This window comes from Stegostoma tigrinum, chromosome 22 (genome assembly GCF_030684315.1).
Source record: "Stegostoma tigrinum isolate sSteTig4 chromosome 22, sSteTig4.hap1, whole genome shotgun sequence".
Taxonomy (NCBI): Eukaryota; Metazoa; Chordata; class Chondrichthyes; order Orectolobiformes; family Stegostomatidae; genus Stegostoma; species Stegostoma tigrinum.
In genome coordinates, this window is record NC_081375.1 from 48,928,970 (window position 1) to 48,951,518 (window position 22,549).

Sequence of the window (22,549 nt, forward strand, 5' to 3'; positions counted from 1 at the left end):
ACTGATGGTAGCTGGGAAAATCTTGGCAACCTTCTGTTTGAGCCCGATGACCTCAACATAAGAAGTCCCCTGTTTCAAAAACTCCCCACCTCTGAGCTCATCCCAAGACCAGCCCCCTTCTCATTCCTCACCACATTGATCTGTCCATCTCCTCCACCCACCCCCCCCACCTAACCAATCCTCCCACCTTTTACTGACCAATCCCCACCACTACCTACCTGCTATTACACCCTGCCCCCCCAATTTATTTCAGAACCCCCTTCCTCCTCCCTCCTCCCCCACTTCTGAAGAAGGGTCATGACTTAAAATGTCAGCTTTCCTGTTCCTCTGCTGCCTGGCCTGCTGTGTTCATCCAGCTCCACACAAGTTATCTCAGACTCCAGCATTGGCAGTTCTAGCTATCTCCATGGAAGAAATAAAGTTTTTATAGGTTGGTAGAAAAGGCACTACATAGTGGATAACAAAAGGCGAAAAGCACATTTTATAGGTACTTGGAATTTGATGGTTATCAATTATATATTACTTTTTTTTGAGTGAGCTCCAGTTACATTACATAGCCATGTAGTTTTAGGAAAACGCAACTCCAAATTAGTTATTCATAAATGCTTAAATTGTGGATGAGTTGTCTTCCAAAGACAATAATCTGCAACATGAATGTATTGCCCAGTGGCTAATACACAGCAGGGATTTGTTCGCTGAAAGTCTAGTTGTTCAGTTGAGTTGGTTTAAACGGTGCAACACAGTAGTCTACAGGGTATGTTTAGAGTTTCTGAGCTTCTTCAAAGTGAACTCATGCCAAAACTGCAGAAGCATTTCCTGAAAGCGGGTTGATTTTTGTCCAGCAAAATAGAGTTAAGTAAAAGACAGTTACACAGAAATTATGAAGTTAATCCCAGTCATTAAACAGGATGTGGTTTCCAGTAAGGTTTGAAGGGTAAATTGTTGGGTATTACCCATAGATTCTTCTTCTTTTCCTCTCTCCCTCACTTAGCTGCTTCAGTGCATTTGTGTTGTTTGCTTCAATTGCTATGTGGCAGCATATTCTAACCACTGAGTGGGGGGGTGGGAGAAGTTTCCCAAGCTGCTTATTGGATTTAGTTGTGTCTTTTGTTGCGTTAATATTCACTTTTTTTAAAGCTTTGGATAGGTCCACTGATGTTTGTTATAGAACATAGAACGGTACAGCACAGCACAGGCCCTTCGGTCCACAACGTTGTGCCAAACTTTTAGCGTAAACCTAAGGTCTATCCAACCTCCACCACTACCTTATACTATCATCCATATGCCTATCTAATAGCCCCTTAAATGCCCCTAATGAGGCCGACTCCACTACCCTCTGCGGCAATGCATTCCACACCCCTACCACTCTCTGAAAGAACCTACCTCTGATGTAAATAAAGGAGGTATGGAGCCCTCAGGTCTTTTGTCAATCTTCCACCTCCCACCCTAAATCCACATCCTCCAACCTTGGACTGTTCTTTGAAACTATCAAAAATTTATTTTCCTTTTTAAGGCCTGCTAATGGGTCACCTCTTAATTTTTCTAGTGAAGCCCTGGCCTGCTCACCTTTTCCTTGGTGTCTGTTACTATTCGCACCACTATCATTCTCGTAAATGTTTTGCATGTTGTTCTACTGCCCCTGTAACACTAAGACCAGAACTGTTCACAAGGTGGCCTAATTACATCCCTGTACAAATTCACTGTAACCTTGCCACCTGTAGAACAGATTTCCAAAAAGTAATGTTAATATCAAAGCTTTTTTCAAAGGTTTGTTCAGGAAATTGACGGATGTGCAGTCAGAAATGATTTCCTCCTGTTTTGTTTAAAATAAAACTTTTGTCTTGATAAATCTATCATTTCATTATCTACGCATATTGTACAAATGTGCAATCCTTTGAACAACGGCTGTATTTTTTTTCCAAGAAAACTTAACTTAACTTCCATTTCAGCGTTTAGTCCAGAAGGCAAATGGAACGAGCCTACGTAACAGCTGAGATAATGGGAACTGCAGATGCTGGAGAATTACAAGATAATAAAATGTGTGGCTGGATGAACACAGCAGGCCAAGCAGCATCTCAGGAGCACAAAAGCTGACGTTTCGGGCCTAGACCCTTCATCAGAGAAGGGTCTAGGCCCGAAACGTCAGCTTTTGTGCTCCTGAGATGCTGCTTGGCCTGCTGAGTTCATCCAGCCTCACATTTTATTATCTACGTAACAGCTGAGATTGATTTAATGATCAAAACAAGTTGTCATTATTCATGTATGTGTTTAAAAATAATCTAGATTCATGTCCTCTCTCCCTCGCTCCCCCCCCCCGCTCCCGCGCCCCCCCCCGCTCGCCCCCCCCCCCCCGCTCGCCCCCCCCCCCCCCCCGCTCGCTCGCCCCCCCCCCCCCCCCCCCCCCGCCCCCCGCGCTCGCCCTGGTTTCTGTGAAAGTGTTTTCTCTCGGGTTTGTTTTGTTTTTAAATAGTATATTTGTATTAGTTGCGACTGGAGGAAATGTGCACTTAGATGAAGCTTGTGGACTTAATTGTGTATATTAATCTGTTTATCTCAAGATGATATTACTAACAGGATAACTTAATTTTCCTTTGTCCTCCTATCATCAGTTTTAATGTTTGCTGACTGAATATCCCTGAATTACCGGTATATTTTGAAGTTAACATCATCAAAGAGAGCTGTAATGAAACGGGATACCAATTCCTCTGATTTAATACTTGAGCAAGGCTTTAGCATTTGGTTTTTTCCCATCTCAAGGCTTTATTGATCCATTTTTGAACTCTTACCTTGACTGATTTACTGGATCAAGATAAATAAATAATTTAACTCTTAAGCAATTGCATTTAATTTCTTTACATTAGATTGAGACTTTATTTTCATGTCTTGGTCTCTGATCCTTGTTTCATTTGGAGTTAGTGTAAAAATGACAATCCTGGCAGTAACAAAATAAATCTGAAAGTGAGTGAAAGTCTGGGCAATCTGAAACTTACTTTGAATATTAATCATGCAATAAATGTAACCAAATGTTGTGGGCAGCAGTGTTATTCTATTTACACTGTTCTGGGAAATACCCTGTAGTTAGAATGCTTTTTTCCCATGTACGCTAGATTAATAATCCATATGAATTTGTGAATGCCAGACAATTGGACTATCTCTAGTGAGAGGGAATCTCGCCACCTGCACTCGATGTTCAGCAGCGCTGGCATTTTGAAATCCTTCAACATCAATATTCTGAGAATCCTCATTGATCTGAAACCTAACTAGACCAGTCACACAAACATGGTTTCAAGAGCGGAGGAAAAGCTAAACTGCTCTGTGTGTGTGTGTGTGTGTGTGTGTGTGTGTGTATACACAAAATAGAAGCTTGGTGTGCTATGAAAAGTATACACATTTCAGTGGAAGAGTGTGGTTCCTGTAACTTTTGATGACTTTGGCACTTTCTTTTTTAAAGACATGAACGAAATGGATCTAAGACTCTCTGCATTCTATTCAGTACTTCAGCATACGTTGTCTCTTTTGTCAGCATCTCCTGAACCAGCAGCTACACCTGCTTGCGATCACTTTTTCAGGGCACTTAAGAATGGACAAAAATGCTGGTATTTTCTGTGATTTCCTGGTCCAATGAACAAATATAAAAAGGACCATATCGATAGCAGTGAAAAAAAGAATTGACTTGGGGTGGCGGGGGTGGGGGGGGGGGGTGGGGTTGTGGTTTGAAATGCTCTCCAATGCTAATTGCCACAATCTTGGTTAATTCATTTTTACAGGTTACAGGCCATATCTGATTTTTAACTTGTATGGAGTTTGGTATCTTGGTTATAACCTCTTAGAGCATTGTGCACTGTAGAAGCTTTTGGATTATATAAATAGCTCCATAAATAAATAAAATCATTTATTGTGAAACAGGTTATACTTCCAAGCGCGCATGTGTGTGTGTGTGTGTGTAGTTAGTGATTTTGATTTAATTTCCAGAAATCTCCCTTCTGAATGGTTTAATTACTGTAGAATAAATGGCATAATTCCAGCATGTAGTTGCTTATTTGAATGTTCTAACCACTATGTAATTCTGCAACGTTACTAGACTGTCTTTGAATATCTGTTGAATGCTGAACAAATCTTGTAGAAATCATCCAGAGTGCTTTTTTGCTTTTCAAAACATTCGTTTCTATAACTTGTGCTTAATCAGTTTAACAAGCTGGTGTTAAATTGTTACTACCAACCTCAGCATGGCTATATTGTAAAAGCATCCGTAGCATAACCAAAAGTAATAGGCTGCAGTTAATCTTGATGTTTTTAATTGTGATTAATCAGTTTTGCCTTGAATATTGGTTTATTGGAAGCTGGTAAAGTCTATTGAGCAAACTTTTGTATTTGTATCATGTTTTTAACTGGGCAAAATAATCTAAGCCTCTTCACAAAGTGCATTGTAAGTTTGGCACTGAGCCCCATAAGGATTTGTTGGGGACACCTTGGTCAGAGTGTTGTGTTTAAGGAAGTGTCTTAAGAAGTTAAAACAACTAGTTCAGGGAGGGAAATTATAATGCAAATGTTGCCCAAGCTCTTCAGTCCTTTGACCCCATTTTGAGATGTAAATTGTTAACAAGCCGCCAGTGAGGTCTGTTAATGAGAGGACAGCTGTAAAATTGTTAAAAATTTGTCAGAGCTCCATAGCAGACATTACTGCCTTAGATTTCAACTTTTCTCAAAATTTCAGCTTGCATGCTGGTATCCCAGCTTCCACTTTGGGAAGCCCTGATCTAGTGTTTAGGCTTAGGTAGCTGGAGGTAAACAATAGTCAACAAAGATGGAATGATCAAAATTTGAGATTAGTAAGAAGCTAGAGTTGGAGGAACATTGTAAATCTGGGAGAGCCGTAGGACTGGAGTAGAGATAGATGGGGTAATGGAGAAAAAATATAAGTATTTTCAAATCTAGGCATGTTAGATCACTTATACAGGGCAGTAAGCCTGAGTAATAGGGAACTGAACTTCATGTTTCAAGGAAATGGGTAGAAAAGCTTTTGAGTTGGTTTATGGAGGGGTAAGTGTAAGTATATGACAAGTCAGAATGAATTTCAATGTTGCTGATTGAGGCGGGATAAGTGTTTTGCCAGCAGATGGATGAGGCAGAGGTGGCATGTGATGTTGTGGAGGTGAAAGTGGGAGAAAGTTTGTGGAGAGAATGTGGTCAGAAACTTGGTTCAGGGTCTGACTGCTAAAGTTGTGAATTGGTTTTGGGTAAACCTCTGACATTGACCACAGCTTGGAGAACCCAGTTTGTGGCAGGCACTAAAAATAGTGGCTTTATTACACAATATTTATGCGCACGAAATGACCTTCATGGTGAAATTGGAGGCAGTGAGTGGGGTCAGGTAGTGAGCTAGAAGTACGACTTGAACCCAGTGTTGGCAAATAATGTTGCCGAGGTAGTGAGCATGTTTGGAACAGGAAAATAAGGGTGGATTCTGGGAGGAACTCCTCCAGAGAGAAAGTGATGAGATTTTGGGGTTGGGGGGTTGGGAGGGGAGGAATGAAAGTGATTATCTGTCTATGATTGGACATGGAAATCAAATCAGTCACTGTAGTCCCACCTAACTGGGCAGCAGGCGCACTGTTGGGGAAAGATTGAAAAGGAATGGCTTGCAAATATCTCAATCAAATGACATGACATCTGTCCCTTTGATAAAGCCTATTTTAATTGTGGTGATGGGGCTTGCAACCTGATTGGAGGGATTCAAATGTGATTTTGGAAAGATGAGAATGGATTTGGAGATTCCAGTATTGCCTGAATATTGAAGGGCAAAGGGAAATTGTAAAATGGGTGTTATTCTACAAGGAAGGTTTTTACGAAGTTTTCAATGATGCCAGTTTTACAGGGGAGGGGATCTATGCTGGAGGAAAGAGAACTTCTGACAACCATAACAGGTCCAGAAAGGGAAGTAAGGTGGTTGATTAGAGTTGTGGGAATAAGGCCAAGGGAGTCTACTAGTTTTCCAAAAGAAATTATGATGTAACCAAGTTTTTATGTAATCTAACTCTCTACTTCTCAGGAAAATGTCTTCAGTTCTACTTCCCAGTGGTGATTCCTGCTATTTTTCTGTTTCTTAGTAATACCTTAAAAGGAAGCCTCCAGTTCTCAGCTACACTTGCTTATGTTAACACTGTTCACTTTGAAAACTACTTCCAAAATATGCTGCCTTATTTGATTTAGTTCGAGATCTTTGGAATTCTGAGAATCTGAGAGCGTGCTCCTGATATTTGCATTTCAGTATCTGGGTCTCCCGATGGGTCTATAATTTTGTTAATGCATTATGGAAGCCAGATTTTGGTAGCATAAATAAAAGAAGACATCTCATGAATGTTTATCCCTAGGTTTTGTTTAATTTTGGATGCACAATGAGTAATTTCAAGTTTGTTAATCGTAGCAGGTAGCCACCATATAGTAGTGTGATTTAGCTTTTGTTAGCCTACATTACGTTGCATAATTTTTCCTGGGTTGAAAGACACAAGTCCTGAAATACTTCGTGAATGTCTTTTTTTAAAAAGACATCTTCCTTTAATCATGGACATTAAAAGTAGTAAAATGTAAATATACTCTTAAATTCTGATGGGCTGATTTACCACCAATCAGGAATAAAAGTGTTTATGATCTGTGAAGAATTTTCAAAACAACAATTTGGCTCATTGTGCGCTTTAAATCATGACTGGTAAGAGGTATTTGCATTGTTATTTGGGTTGTACCCAGAATACTTTGTTACAGGATATAGTGTCTTACAAGAGTAATGCCAACAGCATGGGTTTAATTCGCGCTACAGAGGTTACCATGAAGGACTCCTCTACTCAGCCTCTCCCCTCATCTGAGGCAGGGTTACCTTTGGGTTAAACCACTATTGGTTGTCTCGCTGTAATGAGAGCAGGGCTGTGGTGCCTTAAACTTTCACTGGGTTCTTTATAGGGAGAAGCAATGATGGAAACCAATTTTAAAAAGCACCTTCACCATATTTCACATCCTTTTTTTTTATTTCCCCCTGTATAAAATATACTATAGTATATGGTTCTTGTAGATTTGTAGATCAGGTTGAGGATGCTCTGGTTGGTTCACTTGTTTCTTTGTTAGTTAGTTTGCGGACGTCTCATTAGCCTGCTGGGTAACTTCATCAGTGCAGCCTCTGATGAAGCATTGTATTTTACTGGTTGTTGTTTAAATTTTTTGGATCCACTGGAGTTGATTATCTCATTTCTGGTTCTTCTTTGCAGTGGCGTGTACATAGGGTCTAATTCTGTGTTTATTGGCCTCCTTGGTGGAGAACCAGATGTCTAGAAATTCCCGTGCTTGTCTGTTTGTTTGGCCTGTGCCACGACCTTGACGTTGTCCCAATCAAACTGGTGGTCCTCGTCCGTATACTCGCTCATCACAGACAAGGAGAACGACCAGTTTGATTGGGATGGCGTCAGGATCCTAGGACAAGCCAAACAGAAACAAGCACAGGAATTTCTAGAAGCTTGGTTCTCCACCAAGAAGGCCATCAATAAACACCTAGAATTGGACCCTATATACACAACACTGCCAAGAAAAATGAAAATGAGGTGATCAACTCCAACAGACCTCCAGAGTTTAAACAGCAAGCCAGAAAATGGCTTGATCAAATACAGTCAACATGGCTTTGTAAGGGATAGGTCATGCCTCACAAACCTTATCGAGTTTTTTGAGGATGTGACTAGAAACGTTGATGAGGGTTGCGCTGTGGATGTGGTGTATATGGACTTCAGTAAGGCATTTGATAAGGTTCCCCATGGTAGGCTCATTCAGAAGGTCAGGAGGAATGGGATACAAGGGAACTTAGCTGCTTGGATACAGAATTGGCTGGCCAACAGAAGACAGCGAGTGGTAGTAGAAGGAAAATATTCTGCCTGGAAGTCAGTGGTGAGTGGGCTTCCACAGGGCTCTGTCCTTGGGCCTCTACTGTTTGTAATTTTTATTAATGACTTGGACGAGGGGATTGAAGGATGGGTCAGCAAGTTTGCAGACGACACAAAGGTCGGAGGTGTCGTTGACAGTATAGAGGGCTGTTGTAGGCTGCAGCGGGACATTGACAGGATGCAGAGATGGGCTGAGAGGTGGCAGATGGAGTTCAACCTGGATAAATGCGAGGTGAATCATTTTGGAAGGTCGAAATTGAAAGCTGAGTACAGGATTAAGGATAGGATTCTTGGCAGTGTGGAGGAACAGAGGGATCTTGGTGTGCAGATACATAGATCCCTTGAAATGGCCACCCAAGTGGACAGGGTTGTTAAGAAAGCATATGGAGTTTTGGCTTTCATTAACAGGGGGATTGAGTTTAAGAGTCGTGAGATCTTGTTGCAGCTCTGTAAAACTTTGGTTAGACCGCACTTGGAATACTGCGTCCAGTTCTGGTCGCCCTATTATAGGAAAGATGTGGATGCTTTGGAGAGGGTTCAGAGGAGGTTTACCAGGATGCTGCCTGGACTGGAGGGCTTAACTTATGAAGAGAGGTTGACTGAGCTCGGTCTCTTTTCATTGGAGAAAAGGAGGAGGAGAGGGGACTTAATTGAGGTATATAAGATAATGAGAGGCATAGATAGAGTTGATAGCCAGAGACTATTTCCCAGGGCAGAAATGGCTAACATGAGAGGCCATACTTTTAAGCTGGTTGGTGGAAAGTATAGAGGGGATGTCAGAGGCGGGTTCTTTACGCAGAGAGTTGTGAGAGCATGGAATGCGTTGCCAGCAGCAGTTGTGGAAGCAAGGTCATTGGGGTCATTTAAGAGACTGCTGGACATGCATATGGTCACAGAAATTTGAGGGTGCATACATGAGGATCAATGGTCGGCACAACATTGTGGGCTGAAGGGCCTGTTCTGTGCTGTACTGTTCTATGTTCTAAAACACAGCACTTCATCGAGGTGGCACTGATGTTACCCAGCAGGGTAATGAAATGTCTGCAAGCGAACCAACCATGCCATAATTTGTAGTATCCCACATTTGTTTCTTGAGGGGTCTGATGCAGTAGGGAATTTTTTAAAAAATAGATTTTATTGATGTTTTAATTAGAGTTTAGAATATTCTTGAAATAAACAAGGACTGCATAACTGAAATGCAAGGGGGTAGAGAGAATGAAACATCACAAAACAGTCTTGGTAGTGTTTTTCTTTTGAAGTATAGAATGAAATGTAAAATAGGTTTAATGTGAAGATAAATCTTTTTGCTAACTAGATATTCATCATTTGCCAACTATGAATGTTGTCATAAGCCATCTGGAATAGTAATACAAATATAGAACAGGGGCAAAGGCTTTTAAGAGAGCATCTTTAATAGTGATTTGCCTGTTGTGGTTTTAAATGGTTTATGCCTTCAAATTACTCCCATTGTAATCTTAATATTGATTTCTAGTCCTAGTCCCTTTAATCACCATTTCTATCAGATATTAAATGGTCCATAAAGCGTTTGCTGCTATTTAACTAAAATTCAAAAAATATACTTGCACGGCTGGATTTTTTTGCCAAATGGGTTGAAATTGGAAGTTTTGCAAACCCATAATTACAGTCAAATGATATGCTAGTGAACATTTAATGTACGTACAACCCAACTTGGCAAGAACCTAAGCTTCTAACATTTAAATGGAAGGGGAGGAGGAAAATGAGAATGCAGAATAGGTGTCTTAAGCTGCTTTTTATGTTGCTGTTTGTCCTGAGGCTTCCATAATGTATTCATCACAAAGCCAGCTGTGACATCAAGATAAACTTGATGGATTTTTGTCAGACTTGCCCTTTTGAACTGATTGTTCTCATCTAATATGTTTAGGACCAGTAATCATAATGTTTCACTCATCTGTTTATATTGTGCTGGCTTCTGCTTTGTAAAATCATGTTTGCAGGCATGTCATTTGTAGTCTGAACATTGGTTTTGTAAATACACAGGGGAGGCCAGCAAACCTATTTGTATGTGATAAATCAGTCATCAGGACAAATGGTGGACAAGTCACTCGTATGTAGGAGACTACGAATTGGTGAAGAGGTGCTCCTCCGGTTCACTGTTGAACTGATCAGTAGTAAATACAGGAGAGAAAGGACCTGGGATGGAAGGGTGGCAGTGGTGGTAAGTGAGTTGTCAGGTATTTGTTTGCTATGGTTAGGATAACTTTTCGTGTGATTTTGAAGGGAGTTTGTGATGGCTGAGGGTTCTTAAGCTGGGTGGCCCTGTGTTGGGTCTTGGGATTTCACTTGGCCAGGGAGAAGGGCAGAGAGATGAGAAGGAGGCTGCAAGAGGATCTAGTGTTGCATAATGTGTTGATTCTCCAAACGTGGGCTGGTTGGTTGCTGTCAGTACCACCTTGTTGCCAACAAGCAAAATACAACTTTTGAAAAGCAAGTTGTCTGTCCGTGCGTGTCTGTCCCAAACATTCCATGCTTGCAGACCTCAATCGTGTTCAACGTTCAATATTTTTACCCTTATTTGAATCCCGTATTTGATTATATGACACATGGGTCAGCGTGAAACTGGTTGCATAGATGTATAAATCTGTGGTGGTAACATGCAGCTCTTAAATGCTGCACTTACCTAAAGGTCTAGTATGATCTTTGGTATCCCCTCAGTTTATGTCCATATATGCACTGTTCTCTGCGCTAGTCTCTAGCTAACTGTCCATTACTATTCAGTTTATGTCCAAAGCTTCCCCAGATTATTAATTTTCTTTTTTTTTTAGTGGTTCTGAGACAAATGTATAAGCAGGACTATTTGCATCTTGAAGGGAATTGAGCAAAGATCCCTGCAGGGAGTTAGGTGCTGTTTGGCAGGCTTAACCTAACTTGGCAGGGAGATGGGGACCTGATGTTGAAATCAGAATGGACAAAATTGGAAATGGAAATGAAAATCAGAAAATTAACGAATGAGTCTGGATGGCAGAGGAATCCGCAGTCAAAAACTAGGACTTTGGCAGTTAGGTGGCAAATGCAACATTGGCATTCAGTTTGAGAGGCTAAAATACAAGAACAGGGATGTACTGCAGAGGCTGTATAAGGCTCTGGTCAGACCGCATTGGAATATTGAGAGCAGTTTTGGGCCCTATATGTAAGGAAGGATATGCTAGCAGGGGAGGGTGTCCAGGGGAGCTTTAGAAGAATGATCCTGCAAGTAAAGGAATTGTCATATGGGGGAATGGTTGAAGACTCAGCGTCTGTTACTCAGTGGAGATTAGAAGGATGAAGGGGAGCGGGCATCCGGGCCCTGATTGAAACTTACAGATACTGAGAGGCTTGGATAAGCTTGATGTATGGAAGATGTTTTCACTAGTAGGAGAGACAAGAACCTGAGGGTACAGCTGCACAGTGAAGGGATGCCCTTTTTTTGAACTGAGATGAGGAGGAAGTTCTTCAGGCTGAGTGTCTGGAACACATAGCTAGAGAGCTATGGAGACCCAAGTTATTGAGTCTCTGAAACAAATTTTTTTTTTGTTCTTGATAAAGGGATTAAAGGTTACGAGGAGAAGGTGGGAAAATTGGGTTGAAAAGCATATACACTATGGTAGTTTAGTTGAGCAGGCCGGTTGGGCTGAATGGCCTAATCCTGCTGCTGTATGTTGCGGTCTTAAGTTATTCCAATACTTTTTATCATTTAGTAATGAAGAATCTCTCCATTTCTGTCTTGAACTGATAATGGCCGAACTTTCTCCACCTTTTGGGGTTGAGAATTCGTGTTTTACTACTCAGTCAGACGTACAGCACAGGGACAGACCCTCATCCATACTGACCAGATATCCTAAATTAATCTAGTCCCAACGTGTGGCCCACTTTCCTCTAAATCCTTCCTATTCATGTACTCATCCAGATATCTTTTAAATGTTATAGTTTTACCCACCTCACACTTCCTCTGGCAGCTTGTTCCATACACAGCATCACCCTGTACTTGGAAAAAGTTGTCCCTTGGGTCTCTTTCTCTTTTCTTTCTTAAAACTCTTTCCCCTCTCCCCTTTTTAAACCTGTGACCTCCTAGTTTTCAACTCTGCTACCTTGGGGGAAAGACTTTGGTTCTATATCCCTAATGATTGTATAAACTTATCTAAAGCTACCCCTCAGCCACTGACGCTCCAGGAAAAACATTTCTCATCTCAACTGTAAATGTGCTGTTGCTTCTTATTCTGGGATTATCACCTGAATCTAGACCCCACAACCAAGGAAATATTCTTTTAATATCTTGCATGTCAGCTCCTTTTTTTTCTTTTTGAGAATACGTTCTAATAAGATTGCCTGCCTCCCATTCATAATTTCAGAGAATGCAATCCCAGACTCTTCAGTTTCACCTCATAGGGCAACATTACCAGTGGAGGAATCACTTATGGTGAAGCTCTGCGCTGCCTGTATGGCATGTATGTTCATTCATTTGGCAAGGGAGCCAGAACTGTGCGCACGCTCCAAATGTAGCTTCACAAGTGTTAGGCAATTGATGCCTCTTACTGGCCCTGCATAGTAACTGTCAATGACTTGTGAGCAAGTACTGTTGGGTCACTTGGGCATCAAAACTTCCTAATTTGTCTCCATTCAAGAAATACTGTGCACCTTTTTCTAAAATTTGAAACTTGCAGATACTGGGAGGCCTGGATAAGCTTGATGTAGGTAGAAAAAGCCCCCTTTCTCCCTTCGCCCTCCCCAGTTCTGCTGAAGGAGTTAAACCCGAAACGGCAACATTCCTGTTCCTCAGCGGCTGTATGACCTACTGTGTTCCTCCAGCTCCATGCTGTCTTGACTCCGGACATCAATATCTGCAGTTCTTGCTATGGGTGACTTCCAACTTGTAGAGATGCTCTTTTTCATTTCTTCATAATGACAATATCATCTAGGTGACACTGGACTCTTTTCAACCCTCTTGGAATAATATGTGGAGATGTGATCCCAAATAGAACACCCTGTTGTATTTGAATAGCCCTTTTAGAGGTTAACAATCAAGTATTTCTGTTACTCCAGGATTTGCATTCATCTGCAGATATCTTTTCAGTAAAATTGATCTTAGTCAAGCTTGATTGCTAGCAGCCTGTCTATCTTCCTCCCCACCTTCCCTACTGATCAATCCCCACTATTCCCTGCTTGCATACGCCTATCACCACCTCACCTCCCTTCCCCTTCCACCGTTTTGATGAAGGGTCCTGACTCGAAAAATTGACATTCCTGTTCCTCTGCTGCCTGACCTGTCTGTCTCCAGCTTCACACTGTGTTGACTCTACAAATTGGAAGCTACTTTGCAGAGAGTCTAAGATTATGGTTCAAGACTGAGGAACGGCGCTTAAGAATTTTTAAAATTCCTTTGGCAATGGCAGAAATGTTCTAAGCGACTTGCACAAGTCACCGTCAAAAATAAGAAGCCATAACTGAAACACCTGTACCGATAAGTGAAAACCAGCTGCGGTCATTTTTGGGCTTGCTAAATTCTCTGGCAGTTTCTCTTCTCCCCTCCCAAAAAAAGGTTTGTAACTGTTCTTAAGGTGTTGCACAATTTATTATGCCAAAACAAGAATTGAAAACGTGAAGATCAGAGTGAATGCTTTTACACAAACCAAGGAGGCTTTATTTAAAGTGAAACAAAGAACTGTAGATGCTGACGATTTTGAAATATGGAAGCATAGAAATTGCCGGGGAAATTGAGCCGATCTGACTGCCTCTGTCTAGTAAGCAGTTTTAATGTTGCACATCTCATTTTCTTTAGAACTGGGGCTGTATTAAAATTAGAAGTTTTGACCCAAAGTTACTATTTCAACAGGCATGCGAAACATCACCTTGTGAAGTGAGAGCAGTCATTTTTCATGTTCTACCCAGTGGTGGAGAAGCCAATTGCTTTTGCATCAAGATTGTTCACTTCTGTTTTAACAATGCCCAGAGAAGTGCTGGGAATCATTTTTGGCATCAGGCAATTTCCAACCAGTCCTCGAAAGTCGGAATTTACCTTGCTAACGGACCACAGACCACTGACTGTTATACTGGCAGCAGCCTGTATGTAGAGCTGGTGGGTATTGTTGCTACAAGCTCACACTTGTACTATTAAGTATTGCAAATCAACTTGCTTGGGAACGCTCATGAACTATCCCAGATAACCTTTATCAAATGACTGGACTCCAAACTGACTTTTAAATGTAGACATCTCCACTTCAAACTAGGAGAAAACACTTCAGGAATAGAGGACAAGTCAAGTTGTACAGTAGAAATGGTCCACTACACTCAAAAGTGATGTCCGTGGGACTTCATGGCAAGATCACAGGACCAATTCAAAACTTAAGCTATTTGTCACATAGAAGTGAGAACTATCGGTACAAGCAGGATGCCTCTTGCAGGGAATGAGGATCATCGTTCCACTGCAGCTAAGTAAATGTGTTAAATCACTACATAAGAGTCCCTGTGGGATTGTCAGCATGAAGGAGATAGCAAGAAACTACTTTGGCACAAAAATAGAAATTCCACTGTGTTCTGCTCCCTGTGCTTTCAAGAAATGATTGAAGACCGCTTGACTATGGGCCCTGATGACATTCTGGTCATAGTACTGAAGACTTGTGTTTCAGAACTAGCCCAGTTCTTGTACAGCTGATACACTTGCATCTGTGCAACAGTGTAGAAAATTGGCCATGCAAGCTTTGTGCACAAAATCCAGTACAGATTTGGAGATAGTAGGAACTGCCCGTGCTGAGATAACAAGGTGTGGAGCTGGATGAACACGGTAGGCCAGGCACCATCAGAAACAGAAAAGCTGACTTTTCAGGTCTGGACTGTTCTTTAGAAATGGGGGAGGCGAAGGGGGCTCTAAAATGAGAGAAAGGGAGGCAGCAATAGAAGGTGCCTAGTGGAGCTGATAGGTGGAGAGAAGACGGATAGGTCGTGGAGGTGGGGATGTAGCTTGTAGGTGAGCGGAGACAAGAAACGTCCACTTTTCTGCTCCTCTGATGCCTGGCCTGCTCTGTTCATCCAGCTCCACACCTTGTTATCCCAGGACAGATTTAACCTGGAGGGGAAAATTTGACAGTCTATCGAGCAGCACTTTTAAATGAATAACCTGTTTGCTCACAGTTGTTCTGTTTGGCTTCCATTAAGGCCACTCAGCTGCTGACCCCATTGCAGCCTTGGCCCAGAAATGGATAAAAGGTGCTGAGAGTCAAATCCTTGACGTCAAGGGTGCATTTGACCTACTGTTGCATCAAGGAGCCTTGCAAAACCTGAGTCAATGGAAATTGCAGGGAAAACTCGCTGGAATCATACTACAAAAGAACATGCTTTATAGTAGTTGGAGATTGATATCTTGCCGCAGGAGTATCCTAGGCTCAATAATTTCAGCTACTTCATCAGTGACGGTCCCTCCATCATGAAGTCAGAAGTGGCCATGTTTAGCCATTGTGCAATGTTAAGCAGTGCTTGTGGTTCTTCAGATATTGAAACAGTACAATATTTAGGCTTATCTTGACAAGTGGCAAGTAACATTCATAGAACATAGAATAGAACAGTACAGCACAGAACAGGCCCTTCAGCCCACGCTGTTGTGCTGACCATTGATCCTCATGTATGCACCCTCAAATTTCTGTGACCACATGCATGTCCAGCAGTCTCTTAAATGACCCCAATGACCTTGCTTCCACAACTGCTGCTGGCAACGCATTCCATGCTCTTAACTCTGTGTAAAGAACCCGCCTCTGACATCCCCTCTATACTTTCCACCAACCAGCTTAAACGTATGGCCTCTCATGTTAGCCATTTCTGCCCTGGGAAATAGTCTCTGGCTATCAACTCTATCTATGCCTCTCATTATCTTATATACCTCAATTAGGTCCCCTCTCTTCCTCCGTTTTTCTCCAATGAAAAAAGTCCGAGCTCAGTCAACCTCTCTTCATAAGTTAAGCCCTCCAGTCCAGGCAGCATCCTGGTAAACCTCCTCTGAACCCTCTCCAAAACATCCACATCTTTCCTATAATAGGGCGACCAGAACTGGACGCAGTATTTCAAGTGCGGTCGAACCAAAGTTTTATAGAGCTGCAGCAAGATCTCACGACTCTTTTAAACTCAATCCCCCTGTTAATGAAAGCCAAAACTCCATATGCTTTCTTAACAACCCTGCCCACTTGGGTGGCCATTTCAAGGGATCTATGTATCTGCACACCAAGATCCCTCTGTTCCTCCACACTGCCAAGAATCCTATCCTTAATCCTGTACTCAGCTTTCAATTTCGACCTTCCAAAATGATTCACCTCGCATTTATCCAGGTTGAACTCCATCTGCCACCTCTCAGCCCATCTCTGCATCCTGTCAATGTCCCGCTGCAGCCTACAACAGCCCTCTATACTGTCAACGACACCTCCGACCTTTGTGTCATCTGCAAACTTGCTGACCCATCCTTCAATTCCCTCGTCCAAGTCATTAATAAAAATTACAAACAGTAGAGGCCCAAGGACAGAGCCCTGTGGAACACCACTCACCATTGAATTCCAGGCAGAATATTTTCCTTCTACTACCGCTCTGTGTCTTCTGTTGGCCAGCCAATTCTGTATCCAGACAGCTAAGTTCCCTTGTATCCCATTCCTCCTGACCTTCTGAATGAGCCTACCACGGGGAACCTTATCAAATGCCTTACTGAAGTCCATATACACCACATCCACAGCGCGACCCTCATCAACTTTTCTAGTCACATCCTCAAAGAACTCTAAGGTTTGTGAGGCATGACCTGCCCCTCTCAAAGCCATGTTGACTGCATTTAATCAAGCCATGCTCTTCCAGATGGCCATAAATCCTATCCCTCAGAATCCTTTCTAACATCTTGCAGACGACAGACATGCGACCTACTGGTCTGTAATTGCCGGGGATTTCCCTATTTCCTTTCTTCAAGAAAGGAATTACATTTGCCTCTCTCCAGTCCTCAGGTATGACTCTGGTGGAGAGCGAGGATGCAAAGATCTTCGCAAGTGGCAAAGCAGTTGCATTTCTCATTTCCCAAAGCAGCTGAGGACAAATCTGGTCCGGGCCTGGCGACTTGTCAATCTTTAATGTTGGACGAAATTTTCACCACATCAGCTTCCTCTATCTCTATCCATTCCAGCATGCACACCTGCTCTTCAAGGGTTTCATTCACTACAAAGTTCGTTTCTTTCGTAAAAACAGAAGCAAAATACTCATTTAAGGCTTCCCCTACCTCCTCAGACTCCACACACAAGTTCCCTATGCTATCCCTGATCGGCCCTACTGTTTCTTTGACCATTCTCTTATTCCTCACATAAGTGTAAAATGCCTTTGTGTTCTCCCTAATCGGTTCTGCCAAGCCTTTCTCGTGCCCCCTCCTGGCTCTCAGACCATTTTTGAGTTCCTTCCTCGCCTGCCTGTAATCCTCTAGAGCTGACCTTGACCCTAGCTTCCTCCACCTTATGTAAGCTACCTTCTTCCTTTTGACGAGAAGCTCCACTGCTCTCGTCATCCAAGGTTTCTTTATCTTACCCCTTCTTGCCTGTCTCAGAGGGACATATTTATTCATCACTCACAGCAACTGTTCCTTAAACAGTCTCCACGTGTCTATAGTGCCTTTACCATGGAACAATTGCTCCCAGTCCATGCTTCCTAACTCATGTCTAATCACATCATAGTTTCCTCTTCCCCAATTAAATATCCTCCCACTTTGCCTAATCCACTCCTTCTCCATAGCTATGTAGAATGTGAGGCAGTTATGGTCACTATCACCAAAATGCTCTCCCACCACAAGATCTGATGCCTGCCCTGGCTCGTTTCCGAGCACCAAGTCTAGAATGGCCACTCCCCTCGTCGGCCTGTCAACGTACTGAGTTAGTAATCCCTCCTGAACACCTTACAAAAACAGCTCCATTCAAATCTTCTGCTCGAAGGAGGTTCCAATCAATATTGGGAAAGTTAAAATCACCCATGACAACAACCCTACTATGTCCACACTTGCCAAAATCTGCCGACCTATGCTTGCTTCAATCTCCCTGCTGCTATTGGGGGGCCTGTAGTAAACCCCTAACGAGGTGACTACTCCCTTGCTGTTCCTAATTTCCACCCATACTGACTCGGTAGGCAGATCTTCCTCGACAATGGAAGCTTCTGTAGCTGTGATACCCTCTCTGATTAGTAGTGCTACACCCCCCCCCCCATTCTTTTTAAATGCTCTAAACCCTGGAACATCCAGCAACCATTCCTGCCCCTGAGAAACCCATGCCTCTGTTATGGCTACAACATCATAGCACCAGGTACTGATCAGACATTTACCATCCCCAGCAAGAGGAGAAACTAACCATTAACGTAATCCCTTAACAACATTTCAATGGTATTACAATCACTGAACCTGCAGTAGAAATGTCTTTTAGGCTCACCATTGACCAGAAACGAAGCTAGACTAGCCCTATTCTGGCTGTAGGGAAACTGCCCAGTATTGCACAACACCCATTGTCTACTAGATGTTGGACAGACACATGTCGGGTATGTAATTGAACACCGTTCATTTAAGTGGATCAGTACCACTTCCAGGGCATTTAGAGATGGGCTGTAAATGCTGTCCAAACCAGCAGCCCTACACCCCAGGAATAAATTTAAACTATATTGTACTAGGTATATTCATTTTCTCCTCTTTCACACTTGAAACTTGTCGTCGTCGTCGTTGTCGTCTCATCAGGGTGCAGAACAGCTTGTTTGATGTGGCAGCCCGATCAGCTATGTTCACTCCCTTGACTGCATATTGACTGTAGGAAGTACCGTCTATCAGATGCAATACAACCACTCTATGAAGGCTGTTTTGAGTTTTCCATGTGGTGCGATGGCCTTTAAATTTTTGGGGAAAGCGCGTATCGTCTGTTTGAGATGTTGCTTTTAATTGCAGTGTGAAACTGGGGAGTATCCTGGAAAAGGTGCATTCGGGCATCCTACAGACAGTTTGTAGTTTCAAGAGCCCCTTTGTGAGCAGACATTGCTATGGGGATGGAAGCTATCATAACTAAGGAATGATTTTAGCTAACTTGTATGGACTAAGCTATTATAAACATCAGTATCTTATAATTTACCGTTCTCCCCTTTGCATGCAAACAAAAGAATAGGCCAGTAAATCGCTAGTACTTGTGCTCAGTAAGTAGAATAGATTAATGAGACTGATTTTTCTTTTTGGTTAGCCATACCTATTTTGTTCACCAATTAGGTGCCTGCATTGGTATTTTGTCAATCTGGGGCTTACAAATGAGGTTGAAGGAAAGCTTCTGGCCCGTTCAGATTGAACCAATCTTTCCTGTAGGATGATGGATACCCTGATTAAATTTTTCACTATGTATTGTGCAAACTCATGATCGGCCCCCAAGGTGATCCCTCTGGTGCCCAATTTGCTTTGGAGTAAGGTACCGTAAGCGTTTGTGAATATGGTTGACACTAATTCATGCTGCTACAGTGCAGCAAAGATACAAGTGGCATTCGCTATTAACAGGGTACTACCATTTAGCCCAAAAGATGTTTTACTTATGTAGATGAATAATGTGAATTGTGAATTTCTGTTCTGGCATTTGCTTGGAGTATGGGCCATATGCCCCAAAAATTGGTGAATCGTACCAAACAATAGTGTGTTCTTCTGTTTTCGGTGCCTTGTTTGTTGAAAGCAGAAGTACTAGAAAATTTGCAACACTGCCTAACTTTTAATGTAATTCTGCAATTTGGCAATATTTGCTGGATACTCTTGAACATCTAATTCCATTCACAGCCAGTTTTTAAGATTGCCTGCTTGTGTGTCTGTCACATGGACACTGTGGCACATGTGTAGTGGAAGCTAAACACACTAGTACACTAGGTCCCCTGCCTGTGTGGTGCCTGTTTCATCTCAATTAGTGACAGCTTTTTTTTTTGCTTTGAAAAAGTCAACCTGCCTCGTTCAAAATTTAAGGCTGGCAGCTAACGGTCAAATAGCATTAATGGGTGTATTCTGCATAGCAATTCCTCTATTAATCAGAATCGATTTGTCCCTGAGTCAGCACTCTTCATGCAGGCTAGATGGTCTTCCATTGAGTTGGTATTCTTTTTATAAAGTCTTGAGTTCAAAATGACAATCTTTTGACAAAATGTCCTTTTTCTTTCAGCATTACTTTAAGTTTGTTTTTGTGCCACTAAATGATTATTGGTAGGTTTCTAATTTGCGTTGGGCATCCTCAGAGACTTTCCAAGTGTGTTATGTTTGAGTTCTGACGATGAATGTGGTTGATTGTTTGTTTGCTGAAGTTAACGTAACCCCATCTGTTTTGGGCAGGTAGGTGTTCAGTTTGTCTCTTGTAGCCATGCAGAGTTTATAATCTATTTCTTGGCTATTTAAAATTTTATGTTTAGTTGATAGAATTGATCACTGTTTATCATTCCTGTATTCCATATTTTAAAGTTAAATTTGGAAAAATATTCATAATACCCTGTCTTACTGCTTTTGTAGGCTAAACCCATCTATGGAGGCTGGTTGTGTTTGGCACCTGAAGGTACAGATTTTGAAAATCCAATGCAGAGATCACGGGTAAGTTGTTTTACTTTTGATATTTAGTTTGTTATGCTTATGTTGCCCAATCTATACCTAAAGACTTTCCTAAATATCAAATGTAAAAATAATGTTAAGTTTGGAATTTCTTAAGGTGGACTGCAAAATGACAAAATCTCATCTTTGACACCTGAAACTCTGGGCTTTGCACCTACCTGGGTCCCTAATCAAGTTGAAGTCCAGCCACAGCAAAGTTGAAAGATTGTCCATGTGGGGATTGTTCACAAAAATCCAGCTGTGGTGATCACTGCCCTGCTAGCCTCTTGTGAATAATTGGTAACATGATGGGTGGAGTCATGAGCAGTGCAATGGGGACCTACTCACTCACTCCATTTAATAACCAGTAATGTTCCATTCAGGCTCCAGTAGGATCACTCTGTTTAAAGATAATAAAATGTGAGGCTGGATGAACACAGCAGGCCAAGCAGCATCTCAGGAGCACAAAAGCTGACGTTTCGGGCCTAGACCCTTCGTCAGAGAGGGGGATGGGGAGAGGGAACTGGAATAAATAGGGAGAGAGGGAGAGGCGGACCGAAGATGGAGAGAAAAGATAGGTGGAGAGAGTATAGGTGGGGAGGTAGGGAGGGGATAGGTCAGTCCAGGGAAGATGGACAGGTCAAGGAGGTGGGATGAGGTTAGTAGGTAGATGGGGGTGCCGCTGTCCATTTCAAGCCCACCGACTCCCACAGCTACCTAGAATACACCTCCTCCCACCCAACATCCTGCAAAAATTCCATCCCCTATTCCCAATTCCTCCGCCTCTGCCGCATCTGCTCCCACGATAAGACATTCCACTCCCGCACATCCCAGATGTCCAAGTTCTTCAAGGACCGCAACTTGCCCCCCACAGTGATCGAGAACGCCCTTGACCGCGTCTCCCGTATTTCCCGCAACACATCCCCCCCCCCCCCCCCCCACAACCGCCCAAAGAGGATCCCCCTCGCGCTCTCTCTCACCACCCTACCTCCGCATACAACGCATCATCCTCCGACACTTCCGCCATTTACAATCCGACCCCACCACCCAAGACATTTTTCCATCCCCACCCCTGTCTGCTTTCCAGAGAGACCACTCTCTCCGTGACTCCCTTGTTCGCTCCACACTGCCCTCCAACCCCACCACACCCAGCACCTTCCCCTGCAACTGCAGGAAATGCTACACTTGCCCCCACACCACCTCCCTCACCCCTATCCCAGACCCCAAGATGACATTCCACGTTAAGCAGAGGTTCACCTGCACATCTGCCAATGTGGTATACTGCATCCACTGTACCCGGTGTGGCTTCCTCTACATTGCGGAGGCTTGGAGACCGCTTTGCAGAACACCTCCGCTCAGTTCGCAACAAACAACTGCATCTCCCAGTCGCAAACCATTTCCACTCCCCCCTCCCATTCTCTAGATGACATGCCCATCATGGGCCTCCTGCAGTGCCACAATGATGCCACCCGAAGGTTGCAGGATCAGCAACTCATATTCCGCCTGGGAACCCTGCAGCCTAATGGTATCAATGTGGACTTACCAGTTTCAAAATCTCCCCTTCCCCTACTGCATCCCTAAACCAGCCCAGTTCGTCCCCTCCCCCCACTGCACCACACAACCAGCCCAGCTCTTCTCCCCCACCCACTGCATCCCAAAACCAGTCCAACCTGTCTCTGCCTCCCTAACCTGTTCTTCCTCTCACCCATCCCTTCCTCCCACCCCAAGCCGCACCCCCATCTACCTACTAACCTCATCCCACCTCCTTCACCTGTCCATCTTCCCTGGACTGACCTATCCCCTCCCTACCTTCCCACCTGTACTCTCCTCTCCACCTATCTTCTTTTCTCTCCATCTTCGGTCCGCCTCTCCCTCTCTCCCTATTTATTCCAGTTCCCTCTCCCCATCCCCCTCTCTGATGAAGGGTCTAGGCCTGAAACGTCAGCTTTTGTGCTCCTGAGATGCTGCTTGGCCTGCTGTGTTCATCCAGCCTCACATTTTATTATCTTGGAATTCTCCAGCATCTGCAGTTCCCATTATC

General features: G+C 43.0%; 1 protein-coding gene across 3 annotated transcripts in view; it reads left to right on the plus strand.

Annotated features, from left to right (window-relative positions):
- Positions 1-22,549, plus strand: part of LOC125463524 (uncharacterized) — a 413,194-nt gene that overhangs the window by 35,266 nt on the left and 355,379 nt on the right. For all 3 annotated transcript variants that reach the window (XM_059653821.1, XM_059653820.1, XM_059653822.1), the window contains exon 2: positions 20,434-20,511. In XM_059653821.1, the coding sequence (XP_059509804.1) occupies positions 20,434-20,511 (78 nt within the window). The remainder of the gene's footprint in view (positions 1-20,433; positions 20,512-22,549) is intronic.